At 35.7% G+C, this 14,309-nt stretch overlaps 1 protein-coding gene across 3 annotated transcripts in view; it reads left to right on the top strand.

Moving 5' to 3' along the window:
* The window catches only part of LOC137477144 (neurabin-2-like), a 37,565-nt gene that overhangs the window by 16,637 nt on the left and 6,619 nt on the right, over positions 1–14,309 (top strand). Inside the window, exons 10-17 of one of the 3 annotated variants that reach the window (XR_011000824.1) lie at positions 1,595–1,691; positions 1,772–1,958; positions 2,772–2,911; positions 3,709–4,042; positions 6,370–6,454; positions 7,032–7,103; positions 7,596–7,791; positions 12,176–12,287. Coding sequence is in view for 2 of the 3 variants with exons in the window: in XM_068195883.1 (XP_068051984.1) it covers positions 1,595–1,691; positions 1,772–1,958; positions 2,772–2,911; positions 3,709–4,042; positions 6,370–6,454; positions 7,032–7,103; positions 7,596–7,791; positions 12,171–12,287 (1,228 nt within the window). In the remaining variant the exon portion in view is untranslated. Of the gene's footprint in view, positions 1–1,594; positions 1,692–1,771; positions 1,959–2,771; positions 2,912–3,708; positions 4,043–6,369; positions 6,455–7,031; positions 7,104–7,595; positions 7,792–12,170; positions 12,288–14,309 lie in introns of all 3 variants that reach the window. The other 2 variants (XM_068195883.1, XM_068195884.1) reach the window with 2 other exon arrangements.

The raw sequence follows: 14,309 nt of genomic DNA, 5'->3' as shown, positions 1-14,309 counted from the left end.
TGGAGAAAGCTGTCAGCAATACGTAGGGGAATAGGATTTGCTTAACATACCTCCTTTTCATTTGTTAGAGTGCAGGGAAGAAGTGGGCTACAAATGCTGAGTTATTCCATACTTTACATCACCAGCTTCTGGAAAGGTTCTCTGAAAATCTTGCTGCTACTTTTGATTTATAGCTGAGGAAAAATTCTTTAGAATTTCAACGACAACTTTAAAAAAACAACTTAGTTTAAAAGCTGTAATACATCTATACTTTTTGGAAGTATACTTGAAATTTGATATAACGTGTTAGACAATACCTTTTGCTCCTTGTGAAAAACCCTCAGCTTGGCTGACTTCAATGTTCGAGATAGAGTAGGCATCAAAAGATATTTCATAATAGCCAGATACATGTGATTTAGTCTGAGTTAGTTATATCTTGTAGGAGGAGTAAAAAGAATTTTCAGAGAAATTAAAAGTTTGGGGATATGTATCTAGCCCACTTAAATGGCAGTATGAAAACAGTATCTTCAGTCTGTTGAAGTCTTTTGGTTTATTAGTAGAAATAATATTGTTTATTAGATACACCTATGGGGGACTCCAGCACTGTTGTTTTGTGGTAGTGTCTAATTGTTCTGTGATCTTCCCTCTTAGCAAAAGAAGAGGTAATTGCAAAATATTTGTAGATGTGTCCTGATAATACAGAACACAACTGTTGCTTTTGGTAGTTGCTGTAAGCATATAATACTCTTGTTCCAAATTTCTCCACTTGCTACTTAAAAAGGCAATTTATTATGATCTTTTGCTCTGTAGTCCACATCCAGAAGTGTTACTTTTCACAGTACGTTTTTGTGCTGTTTGGTGAGCTTTTTAAAGGTCTCCTTTCCCCTCTCCTCCCAAGCTTATCCGCATGGAAGTTCAAAAGTACGTGAAGATGACTGCTAACATGCTGCTTTCCATTCCCTCGCTGTTTAGCAAATTCCCATTACTCGTTTGATTGTCCCTGAAGCTTTTGCATCTGTTCTAGATGTTTTATGCTTATTTTCTGGTTTTGTATGTCATTCCATATGATGCAGGTAAAAACAGCTTTAATTTTTGTTTCCTTCTTGTAGTCATTGTTTCTTTTTTGTACAACCCAGCCATTGCAATTGCTGTAGGATGAACCAAGTAGAAACTTGAAATTCAATTTATTTTCCAACAAAGAATTTTGCCATAGCTTTCAGAAGGAAGACATACTCTGTGTGTGCATGTATCTTTGTGGAAGAAAGTAAGATGTAGTGATTGGAGTCATGCATGTATTTCAGGCTTATGCATATGCAGCTTGCCACTTTTAAAATGAGAGATGGTTGTAAGTTTGCAGAAAAAGTGTTGCCACACATCCTTTTCTGCCCAGAGTAAATCACAGTCATCTGTAGACAGTAGAAGCATACAAATAAATACATCATTTTGTGATATTATAAGATTAAAGAATCAGTTATAACTTGCAGATTGGTTTTTGTCACCATTCACTAATGGAATGCTTTTTAGTAAGTGCAATTGTGCATATTTCTGTTTAACGTATTTTTCTACATTTCTGTATATTACTGCTTCATAGACATGTACATATTTTTTTCACCAGAGAAATAGAATTTATGAAGAAAGAAGAAGATCATTCAAAGCTTCTTGAAGAGAGAGACCAGAAATATGCAGAACAACTGAAAATATATCAGGAAAAGGTAAAGCAGTATTATATTTTAAAATAAACTTCTGCATTTTTGGAGACTTGTATCTCACTTCTGAATTTTAATTCTTGCAGATTTCAGAGCTTGAAAATAAATTAAAAGCATATGAGAAAATGCCTTATGTGTTTGAAGGTGGCAGTTTATTGGAAGATGACTGTCAAAGTCCAGGCCAATCTAACGAGTCAAAGATAAAAGATGACAATGAAAAAGAAACCAAAGCAATAGAAGAAAGAATAAATTCTTTAGACATGCTGATTTCTGGTAAGTAGATTGTAGTATTTTTTTATTTGCACTTAAGTAAAATTAGGAGGAGTTATATGTATAGTGGTTTTTTTGTTGTTAAGAGATGTGAAGTGTTTGCTGTTTCATACTGACTGGGTAAATGTTTTAGCTGAGTCAGTGTGGATACTTGAGTTAGGTTCCCCCAACATTTTCAGTATAGTTGTAATTTATTTCTTAAGTGTTGTGAGAAAGAGGAGATGGATGGAGAGATAACTATTTTAACTGTTCTTCCGATTCTCTGTTAGTGAAACTAATAGTGGGACGAAAACACTGAGATATGTCAGTTAAAATCCCATTTATTTCAAGCTGTAATTTGCAGTAAACTTGCTATGATTTTTTTGTCTCATAATTTTATGCACAGAATGTTACAAAATATCACATGGAGGTTCAAATGAGAATGAAATTTTTTAAATACTTGGTAAATTCTTACTTTGTAAAGAGTTTCTGTCCTACAGAATTTTGTTAGGAAAGCACATCTGGGGCACAAATTTTCATCTATTTGAGAACAGAATTTGGTTCTCAATCCATAATACAATTATATTCTGTTGGATTTTATTATTTTTTAATTGAAGAAGTTGAGTAAAAGTATATTTCACATTAAATAGAAATTGCTAATGCAATATGTAAAATAGTGCAGTATAATATAAAAAGTATTTTCAACCAGTAATGATTAACAGGTACAATAATTCTGACTTAGATTCTGAGTATTTTTCTGAACAGTGGGTTGGTGAACTTGTGTACCAGTTTTTACTGCGTTTTTTTGTTTACTTTTTTTAAATGTATTTGTTGCAGATTTTGATGCTTTTGTTGGGGATACTCCCAGATTAGACACCAGTGCCCACAAAGCAAAAGCTCAGCTTGCTTTGAAAGTGAAACGCCAGCCACCTTCTCGATCAAAGCTGAAAGAATCTCTTGGGGTTGCAAATCTGCAGGTACTGACATTGATAATCATGCATTCTGGGTAGTGTCCATGTGTTGAGTTTGGTCTGTATTTGCAATTGTAAGTGTTCTCCATGCTTCATTCAGGCTGTGTCAAAGCAACGTAGTTTTATGATGCATCAAATAAAAAGCCTTTTAGGCTTCATAACATACATGTGAACTCTGGTGTGTTTTTGTGGCACAGTTAATTTGAAGTTAGCAAATAACTGTGTGAGCTTGTTCTGTGGTACTTCTGCTTGCTGAAAGATTTTGATGCAGTGATATGTAGTGAAATATACTAATTTATCTTGTTATGCCTTCATCTGGAACAAGTTAGTTACCAAATTTCTTCAAAAACTAAAGAGTTCTGAAATGCTTCATTATTCCATAAGTCATCATTTGAGTTCACAAGAAGTGTACCAGTAAAATGTTCTCATGTTTCTGGATAACAGCTGAAGAACTGGGGTATAGTCAATATATGAGAGAGCCTGTCATAGAAGGAGGACACTGAACTATTTCAGTGAGACTGAAAACTGGCCACATTGAACTGGAATGGCTAAGGTGTACCAGAACATTTCTGATTTGGCTAGAAAAAGATTACTTGGGATGTGCAGAAAGATGTGTATAGAGGTGGGTAACAGCCTCTAAATCAGATTCATGTGATTCAGATGGTATCCACAAGTATGTAAGTTCAGAAATTTTCCTGAACAGAGGAAATTTGCTTAGCACATCCTTCCACCCTGGTAAAAGAACAGACAATAAATGAGTATATGTCATGTTTATCATAAAATAACTTTTGAATTTATTGAAGGATGAGGATTCAGAAGACAGTGTTCTCAACAGAGAATCTTCCACTATGTACCTAACTAAGACCTTAGAAACAAGTGAAAAATTACCTCTCCCATGCCTGGATGACACAGATCGAAAGAGTGAAAAGCCTGAGAAAAGAGAAAGCACAGAAAGTCCTCTAGAGTCAAGTCCTTCCGCTTCCACACACTCTTCTCCAGTACACAAACCAAACAATGAAAATAGCACAACCACCACTCGTTCACCTCCTCCTGAAGGGATGACTCCAAATTCTCCTCAAGGGTATCTCAAGAATGTTAAGCAAAGAGAAGCAAAAGGGAAAGGGAAAGAAGCCAAGGGTAAGACTTACGGGTTTATTATTATTTATTTCTTTGGGATTGAAGTTTTACAGCTTTTTGATGTAATCAGGAAAGGTTCTAATATATTTTAGCAAAACACTAAGCTTCATAAGTGTCAATGTATTGGAGAGTAAGTCTGATGGATTTCCCGATTCCGAGAAAAATTCATTGTTGACTTTGTGCTTCCAGACATTATGTGAGTGTTTAAACAAGATACAGATTCTAGAGTATTGTGGGAATTACTGCATTACTCATCATGCCCTCTTAGGATATTTGTCACTAGAAGATGGTTAAAGGTATTATAATCAGCCTAGTCACTACTAGTCATAATTTGGTAGGAATAGTTGGCATTTTTCTTATGAATAATTGAAAAAGGGATCTAATATTATATTTTAAATCTTTGATATTTTCTGTAATCAGTCAGTACAAATGTATAAAGACAGATGACTTGCTGTCTTTGCCCTACAGCTCAGGCAAAACCATTATTTTAATACCCTGAAACAGGATTTTATATTGTCCTTATTTTCTGTGTTTCTAAGAAGTGTCAAACAAAAATAGTCTAAAAAAACCCCCACTTATTAAGACACATACCTAATACATCTGCAATTTTGCTTTGCTTTATACAGTTTTTTTTTGTGATGGCAGAAGCATTGTAAACTTGTTTTTTGTAAATTGGACCCTGGAATTGCTAATTAGTGCAGTACATGAGGATTGGTATTGAAAGCTTGCTCTTTGTGAACAAAATGACACTAAATGCCGTTTCTGCTAGATTGTTGCTTTCTAAGTGTATTTAAATGTTTGCCTATTACTTTATTGAATTAATTGTTTCTATTACCTTTTCATCCATTCATGTATCTGTCTGTATTTTAACCTACTGTGCTGTGTTTAAGAAATTACCTCTTTCCTTAAAATACTGCCTCTGGAAATAGAGGTGGAAACAAATGTCAGTATTAGAAGTATTTTTTCTAGTTTTGTATTCAAGTTGATAGGAAAAATAACCAGTTGAACTGTAGTTATAATTTATTGGATGTTATGTATTTAGAAAGAGTGCTTAACTAATTAGGTAAAGTTCTTATGTTCATCAGAAACTACTGATTAGATATGCAAAAAAAAAAAAAAAAAGGGAAAAATCTTGACTATCCTGACTGTCGGGTATGTAAGCTTTGAGTTAATCCTTCCTGAAATATATAATGGTTATTTGCTGATGGAGTGATGGGTAGTTGACCTCAGTTTTGTGTACTAAACAGGATTTTTGGCTTTTATGATCCTTGAAGGAGTCTGTATATCATGTCAGGACTTGTTTCAAAGGTAGAGCTTAAAATTTACTTTGTTTCTCAAAATGTGAACTGCGTCTCTTTCACAGGTAGCTAAGTTAAGATAACGCCTGATTTGCAACACAAAATGTATTTCAATTATTTTTTTTTAAATCTAGTAGCCTGAGAATTTAAAAGTAAGTACATTTAGGACTTTCAGTAATCTGTCACAGTCCTATGAGAAGAGGTCGTGTGCTTCTTGTCACTTAATTTTGCACAGTAATTGAGAAGTTGGTATTGTACATGCTTCCTTTGGCAAAAAATTGGGTCCTAAGAGGTTGTACTCCAGTTTTGAAAACAAGAGTCTTGGAGGAGCTTCAAAGTCCCAGTTGTTTCTTCAGAATAGTCAAAGTTTGTATGCCATTTCCAGTAAGCATTCAGCTTGTCAGGAGCTGTTGGCTCTCCAGGTGCTGACCATCATGTTGGTTAGGCACACCTTCTGGAGCTGGAATTGTGTACGCAGCCCATGTTTGCAGCACCTGGCCTGGACTAGCTACTGGACCAAAAATAATACTAGAGGAGCATCTCTAATACTTCAAGAGTAATAGAGAAATACTTAATGCTATATCTTATACATATATATATGGTTATGTGGTTGTATGCTTTGAAGTTGATATTTTGCAAAAGAAAGAGGTATTTTTTTCTAAACCTGTCGTAAACTTATTTTTGTTTGTCATTCATTAGAGCAAAATACTGTGGTAATTTTTACCTTTCTGTAGACAGTATAGAATTACTCTTTTTAAAAAGGAATATTTTTGAGTAGTAGTCAGTAACTGTTATGTTGCCATTTTTCAATGGCCTGGTACAGACAGAATGATGGGAAGATGCCACAGAAAATAACTTAGGCTGGCTGATATGGTTGTAGTATTTTCAGTTATCTGTGTGTGGGAATAGGAGTTTTAACACTGTCATCCAGGTCTTAGTATCTGACTTACAAGCATCATCATTAGCAGCTGAAAACTGCAGGGTTTTTTACAACAACATTTTTATTTTTCACCTCTCTATGAAAAACAGAAGAAAGGAAAAATGAAGAAAAGACAGCAGAAACAAATGAAGGAATTCCCTCAGGGAAGTCCAAAAGGAGATTTCCAGATTTTGGGTAAGATTTTACATGTGTTCCTTTGGAAGTAAGTGTTGTTCTGTGTTATTTTTGAGACTATTATGTTCTCTAAATAAAACAATGTTGAGGAGTCCAGTAATGCTACTTCATAACACCTTTGAAGATGGGGTAAAGCTTGTTGAAGCCAGCTAACATTAAAGACTTAGACTGGTACTGCAATAAATGCATCATAGTGTATAACATAAAAATCAGCTGATTTCACACGCTGATACTGTAGTTAGTGACTTTGTTCAAGTTGCTGTGCATTGCTTAGGAGCATTAATAGTAAAACTGTGGTTTTCCTCCTGGTTGTATCCACTATATGCTAGGCTTCTTTAGGCATTTTTTGTATTTATTTTGGTTATCTGTGGCTCTTAAAAAGGTAGTGTCATGCTTCTTAAATAGAATATGAGTGCCAGAACTTTTTTAATTGCATGCATAATCTGCAAAATTATGCTTTGTGTAACAATATAAATGTGGCTTTTTGTAACAGTTGAAGTCAATGTGAAAACTAACTTGCTGATTTAAAGAAATGTAAATGTAAGTGCTTTATGAAATTTGTGTTTTTTCACTTCAGTGGATTGCGGAAATCTGGGGGCAAGGGTAAGAAGCAAGAAAAAGAAAATCTAAGAGGTTCTCTGGATAGCAGGTAATTCTTCTGTTAGTTTATACATACATGCTGCATTACTAAAATTTGTAACCTAAGGATTTATTTAAAACTGTCATTAATGTTTGATCTTAAAGTACATTCTTGTATAACAGTGGCAAAATTCTGTGAAGATTTAAAGATACAGAGATGAGCTTCTAATCTCACAGAAGAGAGTAGAGGAGACAGCCTTAAAACTGTATTTTGCTTAGGAAGATGAATGTTGAGTAAATTAAGTTAGCAATTATTTGAAATTATTAAATTGTGTGGAATACTGCAAAAATATGTGTCATTATATAACTCATTGTTTTGCATGGATATTTAAAGGCAAGTATCAGTTTTCATTTCAAGTACCACTTGTACTGTGAAACTGGTAAAAATAAGTGGTGTGTTTTGAGTTTGTTCTTGTTTTTAACGGGGTGGTTGTGTGTTTGAGGGGTGGGATTCAGGTTTTTGCTGTTGTTATTTAAACAGAATTTCATCTGCTTATCTCAGAGGTTCCCGAGAACTTTTGGATGACTCTGGCAACAATCTATCTGCATCAGATTCAGATTCCCCTGTTCCTACTTGCATGCCTTTCTCTTGGTTTGGAGACAGCCACAAAGAGCCTCAGGTTTCAAGTAGCAGTCTGCAGGTTACTCAGAGTGGGCAGGATGGTTGTGAGCATGGTCAAGACAAGAACAGAAGCAAGGTAAAGATGACTAATTCGTGCTTTGAATATTTAAGTGCTGCATCTTGATAAAGTAAAAATATCAGTGGTTAGTGTGTGGAAGCCTAATGACTTAGTCCTTGACCACATCACCTCTTACAAACATTGCTGGAGAAGTCTGAGATTCTACAGCTCTTACAAGCAGGAATTGTGTGAGTGTTCCTGTTCCCTCCTTCAGCTGAAGCATCAGTAGAGGCTATTCAGGCTGAAGTAGTATCTAAGGAGGAATCTTAGGGCATGCTTTTTCACTGGTTGGTAATGCTAAAAGTAATGCTAGTTTCAGGAGAGCATAGTTTTAAAGGTCTAATCTGTTTTCCAGACTAGTTCATGGAGGAATTATGCATAAGTAGAGGTCAGCTGTCCAAACAGTTGGCCAGCCAGTTCTTACTGTACTGGAATGTGGGGTTGGAGTACCAGACAGGTGGAGGAAGATGGTATCCTAGTTTTCATTAACAAATGTAGTCTTAAAAGCCAAAAAACAGATCTATAGAACACTTTCTTCCAGGTTTCTGAGTAGCTAATAATCTAATAATTTAGAGCCTTTTAATCAGATCTTAAGAGTGAGGCTACACAGTTCAGTCTATAACCATAGTTACCCTCTCAACAGTTTAAACTATTTGAAAGAAACAGCTTTAGAAACTAAAAGGTGTAATATGTGTGCTGTCTGAATATTTGGTAAAACCTTTTTCAATTTAACACTGTTCTCAGCAATTTTACTGACTGTATTCTTGTTTCTTTTGGATTTTGTCAAATAGAAAATTGCAGTTATTTGAGTAAGGGGGTTTATTCTTGAGTTTCACACTTTCTCTTCACTTTGGATGGCTAAAATGCCCCTTCATGTTTTGCTTTTCTTCTGTGCTGTTATAAAGAAATTAGTTGTTCTATATGGAAGAGAAACTTGCCAGGTTGTGGTTCATGAAGTCACTGATATTTTGCAGAGATTGCAGAATACAAGTTTGCTTTCCATGTTTCCAGATGGTGATTGGATTGAAACACTGTTGTAGTACCTTTTTTTAAATACTTTGTTTCACTAGTGTAAACCTACAGTCCCTGTGATAGTAGTAAATTGTCTGCATAAATAATTTTTAAAAAGAACAGGAAGTGGTTTTAGAACCAAACAATCCTTATTATAATGCAGGAACTTAATAAGAGTAGGAATTTTTTAATCTCTGAAGTAGAACAGTACTTCACAAAATGCTGCCCAGTGTGCATCAGTCTTGTGTATTTACAGCTCCTGCATTGGTTGCTTCTCTTGGAGCCTGCAGTGGCCAGTAGATGTTTCTGTAAATAACCCAAGAATTTGGAAGGTATATGCATATACTTGGGTACAATTTCTGATTAAATAGGAATGCATGGTTAGCCTCTTAATAGGCTGGTCTCTTGATAGGCTGTAGCTGGTCTCCTAATAGGCTGTAGCAAAGCTATGAAGAGGTGTTTCCTGTATAGATAAGCAGTCAGTGGGTTTGTCTTTCAAAATCATTGATTCAGAGGAACCCATTGGTCCCCTCTTCATTGCTCCTTTCTATCTGATTTAAGTAAGTTTTGTAAGCATAGTAAAAGTTCCACTGCTGCATTTCTACTATAAGCACCCATAATGTGCTTAAGCAGCTCTTAAAGTTTTCATATACCTACCATATACACCTACCATATACACCTACTTTTGTCAATCAGAAAGTTACAGATGTTACCAGATTGAATGCTTTCTTCCTTTCCACGTTGTTCTGAAGTAATAGTCTTTTCTTACTGGACTATACTTCCCAAGATGATTACTGCTTCCACCCTCCAGCTGGTTTCTTGCCTGCTGGTTTGGGGTTTTTTGTTTCCTTCTCATGCTCCAGTATGTGATTGTTGTTTGCTCCTCTCTTCCTTAGTTCCAGTTGCAAACCAGCAGCTGGAAGATTATGCAAGTCTCCAGCTATATTCCTGCTTTGTAAAATGGTGGAAAGTTGATCCCATTGAAGAACAGATTCTCATACATTCATTAATCATAAAATCATACTTTTCCTCTCCAAAGTCAGGCTGTTTTCACTTTACAATGTTTGGGGTCTTTTGTAAACATGGTAACGTGACAGTGGTTGCTGCTTCAAATGAACGACTAATTGTTGTAGATCTGAACTTAGGGTTGATAATTACATTTGTACAGTAACAAGGCTTTGGCTTTTTTTTGCTGTGAAAAGACATTAAAACTGACAAAGAAATGTGCTTGACCGCTCAGAAGTGAATCTTGTTACTAAAACAATATAAAAGCAAGGGACAAAGTCATCTTCCCAGAATTCAAGGGAAGAATACTCCTTTTTGTTGATATTAACTCAAAATTTATAAATAAAGCAATATAGCATAAATACCGCAATAGAATTTATTCCTTTTATGTTTGTAGTATCCCTTGTGATCATGTGACAGCATTTCTTAAACAGGAGGTAAAAGTAGAAAGTGAAAATAAGAACTGTGTCATGTAAAAAATCTCAGGAACTGAGTCCTTTGCATCGTGTATCATTTTTGTAGTTGTGTTTTAGCATTGACGATGTAAGGAATATAATTATGTTCCTTATTGCCTGGTTTCTGGTTTTGCAAAATTTGCCTCTGAAAGTTACTACACTTGAAATGTTTTTATTTTCTTAAAATGGTTCTGAAGTTAGTTTTAAACTTACAGTTTGACAAAGTAGTTAGTCAGCTTCTTGATCCTTGTGAAAACAAGAAACACAGGAACTAAAATCCTGTGTGCTTTCAGACAGTTCTTAAATTAGTCCCTTGATGTAAATCTGTCCCATTCTCTGATACAATACACACACATACAGAGTGTTTATACTCATTGTTTTTCCAGAATACTACTTAGCTTCTGTAAGCGTGTATGCAGTCTCATTTGCAATGCAAGGAAGAACAGTGTGGTATAAATATATCCTAGTACCTTAAATGGTAGGAAGCATACCTGAAACCTCTTCTGTCCAAATTCTATGCTATTCAAGAGTCAAAAATCTTTGCAACTGGTTCTAAATGCTTAAAAGGAAATGACTTCTATAAACTGATTAGGAGCAGGGGGAGGAGGAAGCATTACAACTGGTGCTCAGATGCTTTACTTTTGGCTGTGTTTTTATTATTGTATCTTTTAGTTTTGTTTGACTGAGTTGTTCCTGATTTTCTCTGTAAAGGTAGAAAGAGTGAACAGAGGGTGGCTAAAAGAAAAGCTCTTAAATAGATTTTCAGCTTGGGTTGAAGGTAATTTGAGAATAGGTTGATGGACAAAGTATTCAGCTGTTTCTGGTAATATTTTTTACATCTGAAAGACTAAAGAAGACCCTAAAATTTATTGTAATTGATAAAATAATCTACATGGTAAATAGAACACTATTTCTCAGTCAAGAAAAGTACTAAACAGAGGTAGCAGGAAAACTCAGGTTGCGGTTTGGGGTTTTATGTTTGTTGTGGTGTGGTGGTGATGGCTGTTTTCTTGAGCTTTGGTGAGGTGTCTTTAAGGCTGAAAATGTTTATCAATAATTTAGAGTATAAGGGAGCACATTTAAAAAACAAAAATAGAATAATCTGGAAAACTGAGAGTTCAGGTGGAATTGAAATCAGAACACAAATACAGAAGTGCTAAATGAAGGTAACTGCAAAAATGTAATTCTCTTATACAAGCATAACTAACTGGAGAAAAATATCCTTAAGATCAGCTTAATTTAGGATCTCAGGTTATTTATACACATAGGGGTGTGGTATGGCATCCTTACAAAATGTAATTAGTTGATTAGAGACTTAGAGAACATTAGAGCAATTACTGGTAAATAATTACTGTTTGTAGGCAGCAAAGAGTAGTGCTGAGACATAAATTTTTAGAAAGGCAAAAGTTAGGAGGCATGGTTTTGGCAGAATTATTTTTCACTCACTAATGAAAAATTATTTTCATGGTCACAATCTGAGTTGGAAATCGAGGGAATCAACAAGAGTGCTGCCTTCTGAAACACATTCATAGTGTTCATGGAGGTTTCAGTTTAATGAAAGTTCATCATCAGTAAGTCCAACAAATGCATATTAAATTGCTTCTCCCACAGCGTGGTATGCCTGCTGAAAAAGTGACTGATGCACTTCCTTGTGTATTCTAACACCATTTCAGGTTATGACCAATTCTCTGCACAAGTTGCTCTTATTGGGGATATTGCTTTAAATTTGTTACTGCGTTTCTGAATTCAGAAGTTTATCAAAAACAAGGGAGATGCTTGATGTAGTTAGTACTTTTCATATGTGTTCTAAAGGTAACTGAGTCATACTATTTTTTTAAACCAAAAATCAGAATTACTAGAATGTCACCTGATGACGTGCTTTTCCAAGAAGTGAGTTAATAAAACATTATTTCCACTTGTTTGCAGAGTAGAATTGTCATAGATGATACATACCATAGCAAGCCAAGTTGTGAACTTTCAGGGTTAGTGACAGAACCAAATCTGTCAGGTCGTTCACACACTTTAACCTTCTCTTCAAATGAGGTGAGTTTCAAAGTGTGTATATGTGTGTTGTTGATGTTGTTGTTCACACTGCAGCATGTTTAACAGAAACAGATGTGTGTAACGTGAAACTAGATGGCTGTTCCATATTTGAATGTTGAAGAGCACTGTAAAGAAGCTGTTAAATGAACTGAGGACATGCACTAGTGGATGATACATCAGCCTGTGTGCTCTGATCCTAGTTATATCATAAAACATCTGAATGAACTCACTGATCAAATCAAAGTTTTTAGTTTTAAATATAACGCTGTTCTGTTCCACTAATCTAAAGCAACTTCCTGGGTGAATGAAAACTGCAACATTTTTGACCTTGCCTTCACATCTTGTGCAGGTTTGTTTTATGATAAAATTTCATATCAATAAAAAAAAACCCAATAAAAAAGGAAAAAAGTCAGAACATGGTGGTTCTGATATATAGGTAGAAATTAGACACCTGAAAGTGTGTTCATTCCCCTGGAGAACTGTCTCGTTTGGTGTTTGACTGATGGGCATCTTAATAAATTAAATCCTTTAGTTTAGGAAAACTCATTAAAAACAGAACATCGTTATGTTATGTAAAATGAATTAGAGGGCTTGCCAGACCGGTGGTTCGTGAATGTGATGGGATTTTTATTAGCAGTCTTAAGTCAGTCATTGGTGAAAATCTTATAATATCCCAGTAATATGTGGAAAGTCAGCACAGTCTTACAAACAATGTTATAAATTCACTGACATAAAAATCTGACGTGTCAAAAATTATGTAATTAGTTTACAGGTTGTAGTAGTGGATTAAGTTTTTGCAGGTTTTTTTGGAGACAGTAGTCTTAGATCTAATGGAAACCAGAGGAACTCCAGTTAATAATCTATCTTTGCAAGTACTCCCTGCAGTTTTTTGAATGGAATGCTTCATGAATGGAATATGGGTTTCTAAAACTTTCAAGGAGTATGAATTGTAAGGCTTTATTACAGATGTCTTCTTGAATATTGTTCTTTGATCAGTATTACAAACCTTCAGTAAACTTCGGATTCTAAAACTAGAAGTAGTTTATTACTAATTGTCCATTTGTAAAGTGATGATTTAAGCCTCTTTTTGTTATAGATGAGTTTCAGTGTTCTGTCTAGTTTGTATGTTGCTTTTTGTCCTGGTTTTGCATGACCAGTGAAAGCTGTTTGTATCTTTTTAATAGTTACATTGAGTATCAAGGGTCTACTCTGAGGAAAACAAGGAAAAAACTCTGAACTGTTTCCTCATTTGGAAAGCAGTATATGTGAAGAAAAATACGTATTTCTATTCTTAGGAGTTTTTTAAAGTTTGTAGTCTAGGTCTGGGAAAAGTAATCAATCTTACAGAAATTTAGGGTATTTCATATTACAGAATCAGTGAGGTTGGAAAAGACCTCTGAGATCATCAAGTCCAGCCTATGACTGGACTTGAACACCACCTTGTCAACTAGATCATGGCACTGAGTGCCATGTTCAGTCTTTCCTTAAACAGCTCCAGGGACAGTGACTCCACCACCTCCCTGGGCAGTCCATTCCAATGTTTAATCAGCCTTGCTGTGAAAGTCTTCCTGATGTTCAATCTGAATCTTACCTGGCTAGCGGAAGACTATGTCCTCTTCTCACTGGTTACCTGGGAGAAGAGGCTGCCCCCCCACCTGGCTACACCCTCCTTCCAGTGAGTTATAGAGAGTGATAAGGTCCTCTTCAGTGTCCTACAGGCTAAACAACCCCAGCTGCCTCAGCTGCTCCTCATGGGATTTGTGCTTCACAACCTTCACCAGCTTCACTGCCCTTCTCTGAACCTGTTCCAGCACCTCAATGTCCTTTCTGAATGGAGGGGCCCAGAACTGGACACAGCACTCAAGGTGTGACCTCACCAGTGCCGAGTACATGACAATCACTGTCCTGTTCCTGCTGGTCACACTGTTTCTGGTACAGGCTGGGATGCCACTGGCTTTCTTGGTCACCTGGGCACACACTGGCTCATGTTCAGCTGCTGTCGACCAGCACTGCCAGGTCCTT

Source organism: Anomalospiza imberbis, chromosome 7 (genome assembly GCF_031753505.1).
Source record: "Anomalospiza imberbis isolate Cuckoo-Finch-1a 21T00152 chromosome 7, ASM3175350v1, whole genome shotgun sequence".
Taxonomy (NCBI): Eukaryota; Metazoa; Chordata; class Aves; order Passeriformes; family Viduidae; genus Anomalospiza; species Anomalospiza imberbis.
Note: the sequence above shows the minus strand (reverse complement) of the source record. Positions and strands in the feature narration are given on the sequence as shown.